Consider the following 13330-nt stretch of genomic DNA (forward strand, 5'->3'; position numbering starts at 1 on the left):
CTTTTAGAGAATGACTGCGCTTCTGCCTCTGATTTTTTTCCTCTCCTTTCGCCCCGTTAATGAAGCTGCACACGGAGATGTAAGGAGATGACATCATCTCCTTACATCTCACTACCCCACCCCCTCCGTCCCCTACCCAGACAGGCCGACAGCGACAGATGCACACACACACACGTGCACACACCCTCACACACCAACATGCGCATAGAATGGCGGAGGTGGGGAGTGTCACAGCTTTCACACCTCCATTATAAAAGTCACAGCGCATCTATGATATCACAGTGTAAGCTTGTCGATATTATGGTGCGATGTTCCTGCCTTCCGGTAATTGGGAACAGTGGGTGTGAAAAGGTCACTCTGTGCGTGTGTGTGCATGTGTGTGTGTGTGTGTGTGTCTGTGTGTGTATACCTGTACTGCTATCTTTGTGAGATCCATTTTGAGCCTAAGACTATTTCGCCAGCCCTCCCTTCCCCAAGGGGCTATTAAAGTGAGGCTGAGGTTTGACATGTTAGCACCCATGGTTCATTTTAGGGGATAAGGCGAAAGGAAGTGATTATAGTCGGTGGACAGTCATCATATGGACAGCGGTGCAGGAGTGTGTGTCTACGTGTGCGTGCTGGGATATGGAGAGTGGTGGGGAAGGTGGGCGGGTCGGGAGATGTGGGGGGGGGGTTGGGTAAGCCTAGATGGACGGGCAGCGCATGTTCCAAGAGATAATTGCATTTCTCTCACCTGTTACCCTTTGCAGGCCTTCAAAGGCGCCACAATGAGCTCATACTGGTGTGCTGGAAAGGGCGATGTCATTGATAACTGGTGTCGCTGTGACCTGAGTGCCTTCAGCAAAGATGGCCTGCCTAACTGCAGTCCCCTCCGGCAGCCGATGTAAGTGTGAGGTGACACCACGACACCCAGGAACTCCTGCACAGGAGAGATTTCATGGTTGCATGCACTGATGCACTGCAGACACACTGATGTATGCATGTGGACATGCACACACACACACACACACACACACACACACACACACACACACACACACGCACACCTGTCTCTACCTGACTCCTGAGTCACTGAAGAAAGTTGTAGACAAAAGTCCCCAAAGTTTTAATAACTGTCAGTCGGCCATTACACCCCTCTGAAAAGAACATGCTCTCATCCAAGGTGTCCTAACAATACCCCTGAGGCTTTTCTGAGTCATCCATCCCCAGATAGCGTTGCTCTGAGAACTTCTGAAAAAGGAGCAGGAAGTTGAAAGGGCAAAGCTTCAGAGGACGAGGCCACAATCATAGCATTTTAAATATGCCTTGTATATTATATTAGTGTATTGCGATCCAGAATGAATGCCAACGTTCACTGGCACCACTCTAGAATACTTAAAGCGTAACAAGGATAAAATATAGTGTAGCTGCTGCAAGAGAGCATTGTGTGTCCAAGACCTAATGACATTTGCACCCAATGTAATGATTTATTTTTGGCAGAGGCCCTGCCCACTTATCATCTATAACCAAATGTATACCTTGAAATAATTCTTGCTGACGTAATGTAAAGAATTGTACACCACATGGAGGGGATGCCGAAGCAAATTTCGACGGCAAACTCATTTTCCAAAAGTCGGTGATGCTAGACCAGTTCAATTTTGAAATTGAAACCCTTGTCCTCATTCTGACCTCGACAGAGACGACAATACATCAAATGTTTTCACCTTGTCATTGTTAGTAAAGAAGGACAATGTCCTCGGCCAACAACAAAGTGGCATAATATGAATCAGACAACACACAGTCTCATGAAAAAGATTTACTGACTTTTCTAATTCTGTCTAAAAAGCAAGAGCGAGGCCAAATAGGAGAAAAGAAATCAATAGATTAGGGGAATAAATTCAGAAATAAAAATGTTACCAGACTGTGCTCGTTCCACTTGTTTTGATAAGAAATCTTGATTACCAATCTCGTTGTTTTTTGATAAACTTGTCTTGATACCGATGATAATGTGGTGCCAATGAGCCGAATTATTAAGTACACTAAACTATAACTTACCATCATTCTCCACATTCGTTATTTTAACGCAGGAGACGTGTTGATCTACTGACTTTCCCTTATTATCTTATTGGACGCTTGGCTAAATTATGAATTTATTGTCATAATATATCGATTTTATTCTTAAAATCTCCAATTTTCTTTCACCTTGAAGTGACAACACACAGATGGTTTTGATGCTTAGAAAAACACATTCCTCATTTTACAGCTATGCCTTCTGTACATGGGAAATAATATTTTTGTGGCCATGTCCTGTGTGTCACATGCTCCTGAAATACAGACTGTAAACCGGTTTAAATCCCAGCACTCTTCCAGGGCCTTACCTCCAATGCTTATTCTTACGATACACACAGTTTCCAAAATCAAGGATAAACAAGGAACCTCAGTTTTTTCACGCCAACATGGGTGAGAAGTTGTTATAAAGACATCAAATGTGAACGACTACGATTCAAAAACTCGAGCGCTGCTGCTATTTACATATTGTGGTCAGACTTAGCAATACTTTACCAAAAGTGCTGGGTTTTCTGACATACACAGTGATACTTGAGACTTGAGATTCTGCTGCACAAGTGTTGCACAAGTAGTTTGAGATGCTTTTATGTTTGTTTTGTTTGTGGATTGTGGTTATGGAAATGGAGAAGAGGGGTGTGGTTTCAGGCTCTCTGCGGGCTCAATGCCACTGGCACGAAAGGCCCAGAGAAGAGTCACTGCAGCAGCCAAATCTCCCACTCACTCACTGACCAGAGTGTAAGACCTGTAATAACCTGCACTACTATTATTATTGTTATTATTATTACTGTCCATGAGGATGAAACAGAGTGGTGTGCTTTGTATGAAAGAGGGATAACCCACCTCTCTCACGCCAGTGTCACAGATACAGCTGCAGGGCCGGCAAAAATGGAAATACTGTTCTTTTATCTCTTTGGTGAAATTAAAAAGGGGAAACTGCTGGAGAACAGGTGGCATCGGAATGTTATTTTGTCAGAAGCCCGCCGTTTGCCAGTGAGATGTTGGCAGAGGTGTGACAGCCTCAGCCCAGGAACGACCACATGAGATAACTCTTCCATTCTCAGTCTAGGCCTATATTTTACACAACTGGCCCATGCATGCACACTGAAATTAACAGCTTTATGTCTCATTGTTTATAATCATCACATGTCCACATCTTAAAGTTTTTTTTCTCTTAAAGTTTTTTTTCTGATCAGTTTTCGCTTAGCCCCTTACCTGGAGCCCTCGAGCACCATGGTGGCCCTGGAGTGGATGGATGTGGAGCCTCTGATTGGCTGCAAGGTGTCTGACTACATCATCCAGCACAAACGAGTGGAGGACCCCTCGGAGGCAGAAGTCTACACAGGTGAAGAAAAAATAATCATACATAAAACTGTCTAAATGAATTACTTTGCAGCATGACAATGAAGGCTGCTCGTCTTTTTGCTTGAAACTCATTTGGCAAAGGCCTTATTTTTATTATAGATCAGTGCTGTCTAGGATGAGATTATGTGGCTTTTTTGCCTGTACAAAAACTTGACCTAATGATCATCTAATATCTACATGCAATATGGAAAAGAAGATTCCTTCACTGTCCAGGTACAAAATACAGTCAATTTGACCTCTGTATTCAGTAGTGAACATGCAATTGGAGCAATGGAAATCCTCAACCAGTTGGGAGGTTTAGATGCCTTGCTCAAGGACATTTAACCCGTGGATTGATGGGGACGGGCACTGCTCATTCACCTCCCCCGCCCACACTAATCTCCTGCTGATCCAGGGATTTGAACCAGTGAGCTTTTGGGTTTCAGCCCAACTCTCTAACCGCAAGGCCTCAACATGAAAGTCTGTCATGATTTGGAAATTTAATTAGCTTAGTGCTCATGTTTGTTGTTTTACTGATATAAACATGTGCCGAGAGAGAGGATCATATCTACATTTTGATCATTGTGGACGTTTCACCAGCTCTTTTGGGTGGCAGTGTTTACCGCCGTTGTTCCAAATCCCGATGATCATCTCTTCCTGTGTGGATTTTGCATGTTCCACCAAACTCATCTTGGTTTCCCTCTCCCGTCCACAGGAGTGGAAATTAGGTGGATTAGAGGCTCTAAATTGTATAAATCAGGTTAATCCTGTGACTGCCTCATGACTACCAGTGTTTGGGAAAGTTTCTCACATACTCTGTTCTGCAAACAGAAGTCAACAAGGAGCCGTGCTTCAGGCAAATGGTGAGAGGATGATGAGGGTCAGAGAGGATAATTAAATTCCACAGTTAAATAGAATAATACATATGTTTGAGGATGTGCTGGGGAGACTCTAAACGGAAAGAGTCAAGTTACAGTTGTGGGAAAAGAGGTAAAGTTTTTGGTCTAGCTACAGAACAGAGCGAGGATCTCAGGCTGAGAAATGGGAGAAAGTGACGTAGGTGCAATTTATCAGGCGCCGCGAACGGTTCTGACCGCTGTGCCGCGGGCCTAGGTAAGTGGTTGCGGTTGTGACGAGTGGCTGGGGTGAACCAGCAGAAGGGTGATAGGAGTTTAATAATATCGAAGAGATGAGGTGGTCTGGATGAAGCTGGTTTTAGTCATTGGGAAGCTTGGACGGGGCCATCCATCACCCCTGGGAGGAGTGCTGATGAAGCGTGGGCAGCGAGCGAAGAGAGGATACAGACTGCTAGACACAGGCATGCTGGCAGAGGTGAGGTAGGAAGGGGCAGATGGTGTGGGTGACTCACTGCGCTATGTGCCAGTCACCACTATAAATCATGTCATAATAGACAGTAATATATCGATGAGAAGTCATCGTCGTCATCATTTGTCTTTAATCATCTTCTCCTGCCTTTATGCCTGTCACTCTTTATCTCGAGCGATTAGTCATGTTTCACTCAGTCAATTTTCGCTAATCGTCTCGTTAAAGATACAAAACTAATAGAGAAATTCAGTGAGGGGGGGGAAAAGCAACTTATTAATGTATGTGTTCAAGTATATGCCCCAACGGGCCAGCAAGGGTCACTGTAATAAATCTTTTGAGGATTGCTTTGGAGTTCCCTTGCAAAACATTAAGCATTCTCTCTACAATACGTTTTGCATTAACTTGCGACAGTTTTCCATTTTATCTTGCAGCAGTTTCCCGTTCCCATCATACAACATTCGTCACTTCGTTATTTCTGCAGTCATCTGTGTCCGTGCAGTTTTTATGAGTTTTTCGTTTCAGGCAGAAAAAGTGGCCTGAGCACTTTACTACATACGCTCTGAAGAAGAAAAATACTGTGAGGTAATGAAAAAAGTGTTGTGCGATAACAGAAAAGTATTGCGAGGGAACAGAAAACTATTGCAAGGGAACAGAAAAGCATTGCAAAGGAACACAAAAGTAATCCTCTACAAATGTCTCACCATTATCCTTCAGTGGCTCTTTTAGGATTTTGTCAGGACAGCAGGTTAAAGGCAGGCAAATATAAAATCCCCAGATGTTGGAATCACCAGATGAAAGAACAAACAACAAAAAAGCTGCCTTTCAGGGTTTCCATTTAATGCTGTTATTGTGCAGCATGTAATGTTAACTGGCAGGAAACGTCTGCAACTCTGCAAAATCCCACCTCAGTTGCAAATACTGAAACGTCTAGCCACTGAAACCTCTTTTGTTGTCCAAACTGTGGGCATCACGACTGCTGATACCTGAAACACATAGCCAGGATAGATTTATGGAACAGTAGCACCTTCTTTAAAATGATGAGATCTTGTTCTCGGGACTCAGCAAATAGAACAACATAGTGTTTGAGAAGTATTCTTTTCTCACAGTTACTGCGACTTATTTAGAAATTATTGGATTTGTATTCCCCTTTAGCCACCACTGGCTTCTTATTTAAGGACTGCCTCAGAGGCACTTTCTAGGAAAATGGAAAATCTCATAATGAAACCAAAAGCTGAGATAAATCCGAGGCTCAGTTAAACCTTGTGCCCCTGCTCACCTTGTATATACAAAGTAAAATGCTCATCCCACGTTCTCAGGCGCAATCATTCAGTGCTGTTTCTTCTCAGCAGTGCACCTCTTGTCTTTTTGCAGACAGATACACACAGACACAGACACACGTACATTCCCCTATGGAAGCCGCCAGTGAAACCAGTCTTCCGCCGTTGGCAACCGAGCAGCTCTAATGGAGCAGTTTGGGGATAAATGCTTTGCTCGAGGGCATCTTGGTGGTTTTGTGGAAAGCAAGTGTTGCTCCTTCATTTTCCCTGTTCATATTTTCCAAGACTGTGTGATGATTTGAACCAGTGAGCTTGGAGTCAAGCCTCCCTCTCCGACATCTAATGGTGGATACACACTGAGGGATTACTTGGCTGATTTACAGTAAACCGTATTCAACAATCTAGACAATTGTAGGGGAAAACCCGATCCAGAGCTTAGCTGACGGTTGGCGGTGTAGGGCGGTGTGAGGTGTTTTATATTCAAATTTTTAAGCGTTGTTATTAAGTTCAAGTAAAGCAGAAATGTGGTACTTCTCTCAAATCAGAATTTGATGATATAGATGTTATACGATCAGTTTGAACAGGGCGGTGTTCTTAATTTCCCCTTGTATGACGTCACAACTGGGGAGAAATAAGGGAACATTTCAACAGTGCGAACAGATTATCACAATGCGTTTTGAATAAAAGTTGAAATAAAGTTTTTTAGTGCTGAATATGTAGCATTTAAATAACCCAAGATCAAAACAAAACTAGAATGGTACGTAGTAGAACACATACCTTTGCCAAGGTCACACAATCCAGCTGCACCACCAGTAATTATCTCATTCTGACAAAGACACCAGGACAGCCCAGCAAGAAAAACGGAAATATCAAATTTAGAAGGTTCACCTGAGAAACTAAGAAATAAAGTATTCAATATTTGGGCAGATGCTGATGATCACTGAAAACAGAGAACAGATGCATAGATGAACCCGTCTGGTGGAGAGATTGAACGTAAGCTATTACCAATGTTGCCAGCACCTGCATCCAGGGGAAGAGGTTCAGTCGGCACCGGCAATCACAGGAGGCTGAGACTGCATCCTCATCCATTGCCAAGATGAAACACTGCTTCGGGCTAGTGTTTGAGACTGGAAAGATAAACAGACAGCCACACACAAATACTCAGCATGAGTCACACACTCAGAGAACACACAATTAGCCATGTGCACACTCGTGCAGATGGCTGATGTGAGCATGGAGATGCAGACGCTTGGAAGCAGCCCTCACTTCTTACCCCCAAAGCCACGTTTCTATGTTGCTACTGTCTAGACGAGAATGGGGGACAAGACTGAATCCCTCCTGAGCTGGACTGTTTTTAACATCAGTTATATAATGTAGAAGACCAAATAGGTGTTCCTTTGTTTCAAGGTTTCCACAGATTTAACTTCTCTCATTGATTTTCAATTTTGTTTTCTTCCTTGTTTAGTTGCAGTTGAGTATAAAATATGCCAGGTATTATAAGCAGAGTAAAGCGTCATTTATACATAATGTTAGATTTATACGGAAAAGGATTCTGTTGTTATCTCTGGTTGTCTTCTAAAAGTTACGTATATGTACGAGTGAGATGAGAACAATGAATAAATAAACATATTTGTTGTTCCATATATATATATATGTGTGTTATTTATATAAGCTTGCTTTAACATCTTACATTTATGTATATACGGAGCAAACAACGCATCTGAATTATTGGGAAAAAAACATAAGACACGCCATGCGTATCAGCGAAGCCCTCAGCCAATCAGAGCAGAGTTGTGAGGCGGCCCAAGGTGCTGCAGCTGGGTCACGTGACCCGATGACGTTTTGCAGCATTGGTTGGATCGTTTAAAATGGACCTATCTATTTCCATACTGAAGGCAGTATAAATAAAGCATATGAGTAAGTCAGCAGCGTCATCACCTCAGTGGGGATATGTTATTAGTTATTATTTGAAACCTCCAGAGGCCTGTTGACTTATCACTGCAGATGAGGTGTTGCATCTGTTTTGAAAGGCAGTTGGTTTATCGACAGGCTGGTTACGCTTTTATCCACGTTAATAAGCTGAATTAAATGATGTAATAGCCTGGCTGCTTGGGTTTTTCATTCGCTGCAGCTTCCTGCATGAATCGGGATGCAATCACAGAGTCCTTGAAAAGCCTGACTGTGAATGGCAGCGTCTCCTCTCCGCTAAGATTCACAAATGTCGCCAACGTGACTCCCTCCTGCATGACGTACTTTCCAGAAATTATCTCGTGCCCCTCTTCAAGTCATGACAAAGTTTGAGTGTGTTGTTTGGAAGTGTTTCCTTTTGTTTCAGTTATGAACCCTCCATCAATGCGCCGGGTGACTTAAGGATCAATGATGTGAGCTGAATGGCTGCTTCCAATACCAGTCAGGCCTCTCCCTGCAATTTGTCAATTTCTTGCTGGCTGTACTAAGTCTTACGTCCCTGAACACAAACGCATCCTCATTTATCACATTAGTGACGTTTTCATCATCTCAACTCATCTCATCATCTCAGTATAGCTGCATATTTGACTATAAACACAGAAAAATATTGATACGAAAAGGTTTGTGGTATTTATGTTTTCATTTTGATTCCGGGAAATATTGAACTAAAGCAAGAACAAACAAAAAATAGATAATAAAGAAGTTTTTGTTTTTTCTAGGACGTTATTGTGCTGTTTTTCAGTTTTTTCCACTAACATGATTTCCGTCCTCCGCCTCTGAAACCCGGCGCCACAAGGTTTCATTTTTCACTTTTAACATCCTTTGTTGACATTCATCGCCATTCCCTCTCTCTGACTTTGTCTTTGTAAGAGACGAGGTATATTATTTTGTGTAGCAGGAGGGCTTCGGAGGGATTAGGTCATTTTGTAGCAGCACCTGTTTCTCTCCCATCTGTACGAACCATCAACAACAAGGCCCCTGTGTCCGATCCCCTCAGATCACTCCACTTATCGCTGCCTGTTGTAAAGAAAAGTCACAAATCTTCTCTCTGAGGTCGACAGTGACTCGGAGATAAGTCTTTCTACTTTGATGTGCGAGGAAACCAGCTGAGCCCTTGGTTCATATATCTAGTTGTTTATATGGATATGATGCTCTATTGGCAGCCCCCAGTATCCCCACACCCACCCAGGTCTAGGCCCATTTATGCATGGTTGTAAGGCATGAAAGGTAAAAACAGGCGTCTATGAGAATATGCAACACCTAGATGCAACATAGATGGCCATCATGTGTTTGCACCTATGCCAGGTCATTCATCTAAACATTGTGAATTTAAATTCCTTTTGGTTAAATGGAACAACTACGCCAACCAAGAAGCTGTTCTATTGTTGTTGTTTTCCATGGCTATTTCAGGGTTATTCAAGTCCGCCATATCCAGACAGTAACACCCTCAGTGCATACTCACCATTACCAGGCTCCAGTGCTTTTGTTGATTTGCAATGTGTCATCTCACAATTACACTGACACAGACCAGAGTTGGTCCTATTGTTCACATTAGCAGTTAATCACAAGAGGTTGTCTCCTCGCTGGCCGTTGAAAGGGAAAACAAGGCTCACCTCGGTAGCAGATGCTCCTTCGTATCCTTGAAAGCCTCCCACTTCCACGAAACAAAGTCAGGGTTTCCTCCTCAAGGAATCTGTACTGACGGCTCCCTGGTATGACTCTAATCACCTTAGATGTATTGTATACTGAACTCGCATGTTGCTTGAACTCCCTCATGGAGTCCTCCAGCTGATCTCAATGCCAGAAATGCTGCTGCTTATTTGATTCTGTTGTGGGTTTAATTCAACTTCTTTTCAAGCATTGGTGGGCAATCACAGAAAGTATTTTTTTCATTCAGCACATAAAATTTGATATTTGGATTTTCAAATAGAAACGGAAGTAGGGTTATGCATTTGAACCTTTGTTGTATCAGCACAGTTAAGATAAGAGATAAGATAAGATTTACCTTTATTGATCCTCCGTTGAGGAAATTTGGTTTTGTACCTCCCTTCAGCCATCAAGGACATATTAATTTCTTTGTTAGGCAAGATAATAAAAGCCATTCAAATGGATTCTGCATCCATTAATCCAAAGCATTTTTTAAGGTTGACCTTTGTTCATACAACTGGGACTGGGACATATAATGAATGCCTCCATACAGGAAAGGCAACCCATTCCTATAAGTCGGAGCCCACCCAAGACCTTGAGTTACAAGAAAACAAGAAAAATCAGGATAGCAACACTCAACCTTAACCTCTATAGTGATGTTGTCTAGTTTGGGGAAGTTAGTGCTAAGGGATACATCCTCAGGAACTTATACAACTATGTTCAAGATCAAGATGCTCCCAAATAAACATCCTTCATAGTCATCCACCGTCTGGAGCAGCCTAAAAAATATTGTTGGAAGAGTGTCGTGCTTGTGCGATACACTGAGAAGGCAATATGCTTTTATTTGGGCGGAGGGTATTTTATTCCCAACTTTCATCCTGTCTTTGTCACAATGACTAACAGTGGGAGAGAGGGTATTGCAGACACAGTGGATACTGCCAAGTCCCAGGTCCTGAGGTTTAGTGTTAATATTAATTTCTTTGTTAGGCAAGATAATAAAAGCCATTCAAATGGATTCTGCATCCATTAATCCAAAGCATTTTAAGGTTGACCTTTGTTCATACAACTGGGACTGGGACATATAATGAATGCCTCCATACAGGAAAGGCAACCCATTCCTATAAGTCGGAGCCCACCCAAGACCTTGAGTTACAAGAAAACAAGAAAAATCAGGATAGCAACACTCAACCTTAACCTCTATAGTGATGTTGTCTAGTTTGGGGAAGTTAGTGCTAAGGGATACATCCTCAGGAACTTATACAACTATGTTCAAGATCAAAATGCTCCCAAATAAACATCCTTCATAGTCATCCACCGTCTGGAGCAGCCTAAAAAATATTGTTGGAAGAGTGTCGTGCTTGTGCGATACACTGAGAAGGCAATATGCTTTTATTTGGGCGGAGGGTGTTTTATTCCCAACTTTCATCCTGTCTTTGTCACAATGACTAACAGTGGGAGAGAGGGTATTGCAGACACAGTGGATACTGCCAAGTCCCAGGTCCTGAGGTTTAGTGTTGAAGCGACCGAACACTGCTCGTGCCAGAAGTACAGATGGAGCAGACAGAGAGGGATCACCTGCTCCTCCGAGGCGAGAGGGGCACTGAGTCACTGAGATGATGCATATAGGTGAAGATGAGGTCATCCCAGATTTAATCACTTTTCTCGATAGTGCGTAGGTGCTGAAAAAGCCAGATACAGAGGTGGATTTTAATGGTCAAGTACTAAAGACTCCAGGACCCTAATTACTTATTCTAACTGGCAGGTAAGTTTAAATGTTAATTTTGTCGGCAAGGGAAAGTAAGTACCCTTGTAGACCCTGTTACAGGGCAGTGATTGTGGGAAACAGAACTATATTTAAAGGAAACTGATCATCAGTGTTGTTTAAACCTTTGCATACCTCTCATATACCCTTCTCGTCTCTATCTGCTTGCGTCTCATATTTCAAGATATGGAGCATAAGTCAAATGAAACCGACCAAGTGACTATTGGGAAGAGCATCATATTCTGGAAACCCTATATCTGCAAACCGTATTTAATTGTTTATTGCATTATTCGGAGGAAACTGCATATATGGGCATGATCAGTGGGTGCATGTGAAAAGCAAATAAATAAAAGTCAAATCAAAGGGTTTATTGCTTTAATGGCTGCATTGTTTCTACCACTGCAATATGCAAATGGAGCAGCAGCTCAAAACAGTCCATTAACTACAGTGGTTTTCAAAAAAGGAATATATATATAAAGTTCCATGTACTATATAATTTAATCTTATTTTTCAATAACTAATAACTCAATTTATATATTCAATTCTTGTTTTTCTTAAATCAACAATGAATAAGGAAGGCATGTGGAGTTTGTTTTCTCAATCTTATTATTCAGACCGTTCATTCTAACCTCAAGGCTCTCCTTCCATTGTGTAGTTGTTGTTTTCTTCCTTCCACTCCCCCTGCGATTTCAGTGACGGGTGTGCTCAAATGAGTGATCCACTTCTCTGGGCCTCGTGCAGGCCTCTAGATGGCACACCAAGGCAGAGGCAGCAGTCACAGAGAAGCCGGTTGGATCGGCAGTGCTGACGCACTGCGCGTGTAGTGTGGGGCTCAGCATTCCTGCACAAAGCATCTGGACTATGTAAGGAGACATTGATGATCACAGATGAAATTAAGAAACTGGATAAGAGTGTTCAAATGGATAAGATGCTAAAAAGAAAGGTCTAGAAGTCGCTGTCATGCTTGCAATGGTCAGATATTGGTGGAAAACCAACAAAAAGTGGAAATTATTTGAACAGTAATGTTTTGCTATAGAAGTCATGTCCTTTCAACCTGTGATCAAGTTACAAATACAACCCTCTGAGGCTATTTTGATTTTGCACTAGAGGTGAGACCAATAACTCTATGTGTTTCATTCAAGTTTTGGTCGTCTTATGATACCACAGCCAGAAAATCAACATCTGCCATTAAAACATCTTTGTGACCGAATGAGCATCTTATGGCAACTGCAGAATCCCGTGTTAAAAGATGCGTTCTGTTCTGTCTGTGTTCTGACTGTATGGGAATGATTAGTGGCCTACCTACACTATAATGTCAGACGTCCTTCAGCTCTGTTTCCTGTGTATCTCACTGGGAGTTCCCAGAATGAACAGAACGAGCCAAAAATGTAATAAAATGTGTCTAATAAAAGGCTTAACCCAGAGTATACCCTCATTGGCTGAATTCCGAAAGCTTCTGGATTCTATCATCCCATTTTTCACAATCCCCCCCATTGTCTATCGTCAGCTGCTAATTTGCGTGGCTTGTCCTTAAATCACAGTAATGCCGAGGTGACACTTTTTTAGTGAGAGCGCTCATCAGCGTAGCACTGTGCTCCCCACAACCCTCACACAAATGCACACACTTAGCGCTAATTAAAAACCTGTGAGTCGCTCCTGTGTTGCGTCACCGCTGTACGACACCTGATCTTGTATAGGCGTAACACAAACGAGGGCAGGGCAGCGCAGGGACATTACGAGGATTTGACGAACAAACGAGAAAGTGAGAGAAGAGGCTGGATGAAAATGTAGAGAGTCACGGAGAAGTGAGAAGAACGGAGGAGGAAACAAAATCAGCAGAAGAGACAAAGGCGAGGGAAGGAGAGATCACAATGGAGAGAAGGGGAGCAGGCACACAGACGGCACCAGCACTGATGGTTACCCAGCAATGATGTCACCTCATGCTGGCACTGCCAGACTGGGA

General features: G+C 42.7%; 1 protein-coding gene across 1 annotated transcript in view; it reads left to right on the plus strand.

Moving 5' to 3' along the window:
* LOC133012294 (astrotactin-2-like) overlaps positions 1-13330 on the plus strand; it is a 243249-nt gene that overhangs the window by 206466 nt on the left and 23453 nt on the right. The window contains exons 18-19 of the mRNA XM_061080275.1: positions 750-883; positions 3240-3388. Coding sequence (XP_060936258.1) covers positions 750-883; positions 3240-3388 — 283 coding nt within the window. The remainder of the gene's footprint in view (positions 1-749; positions 884-3239; positions 3389-13330) is intronic.

Source organism: Limanda limanda, chromosome 1 (genome assembly GCF_963576545.1).
Source record: "Limanda limanda chromosome 1, fLimLim1.1, whole genome shotgun sequence".
NCBI lineage: Eukaryota > Metazoa > Chordata > Actinopteri > Pleuronectiformes > Pleuronectidae > Limanda > Limanda limanda.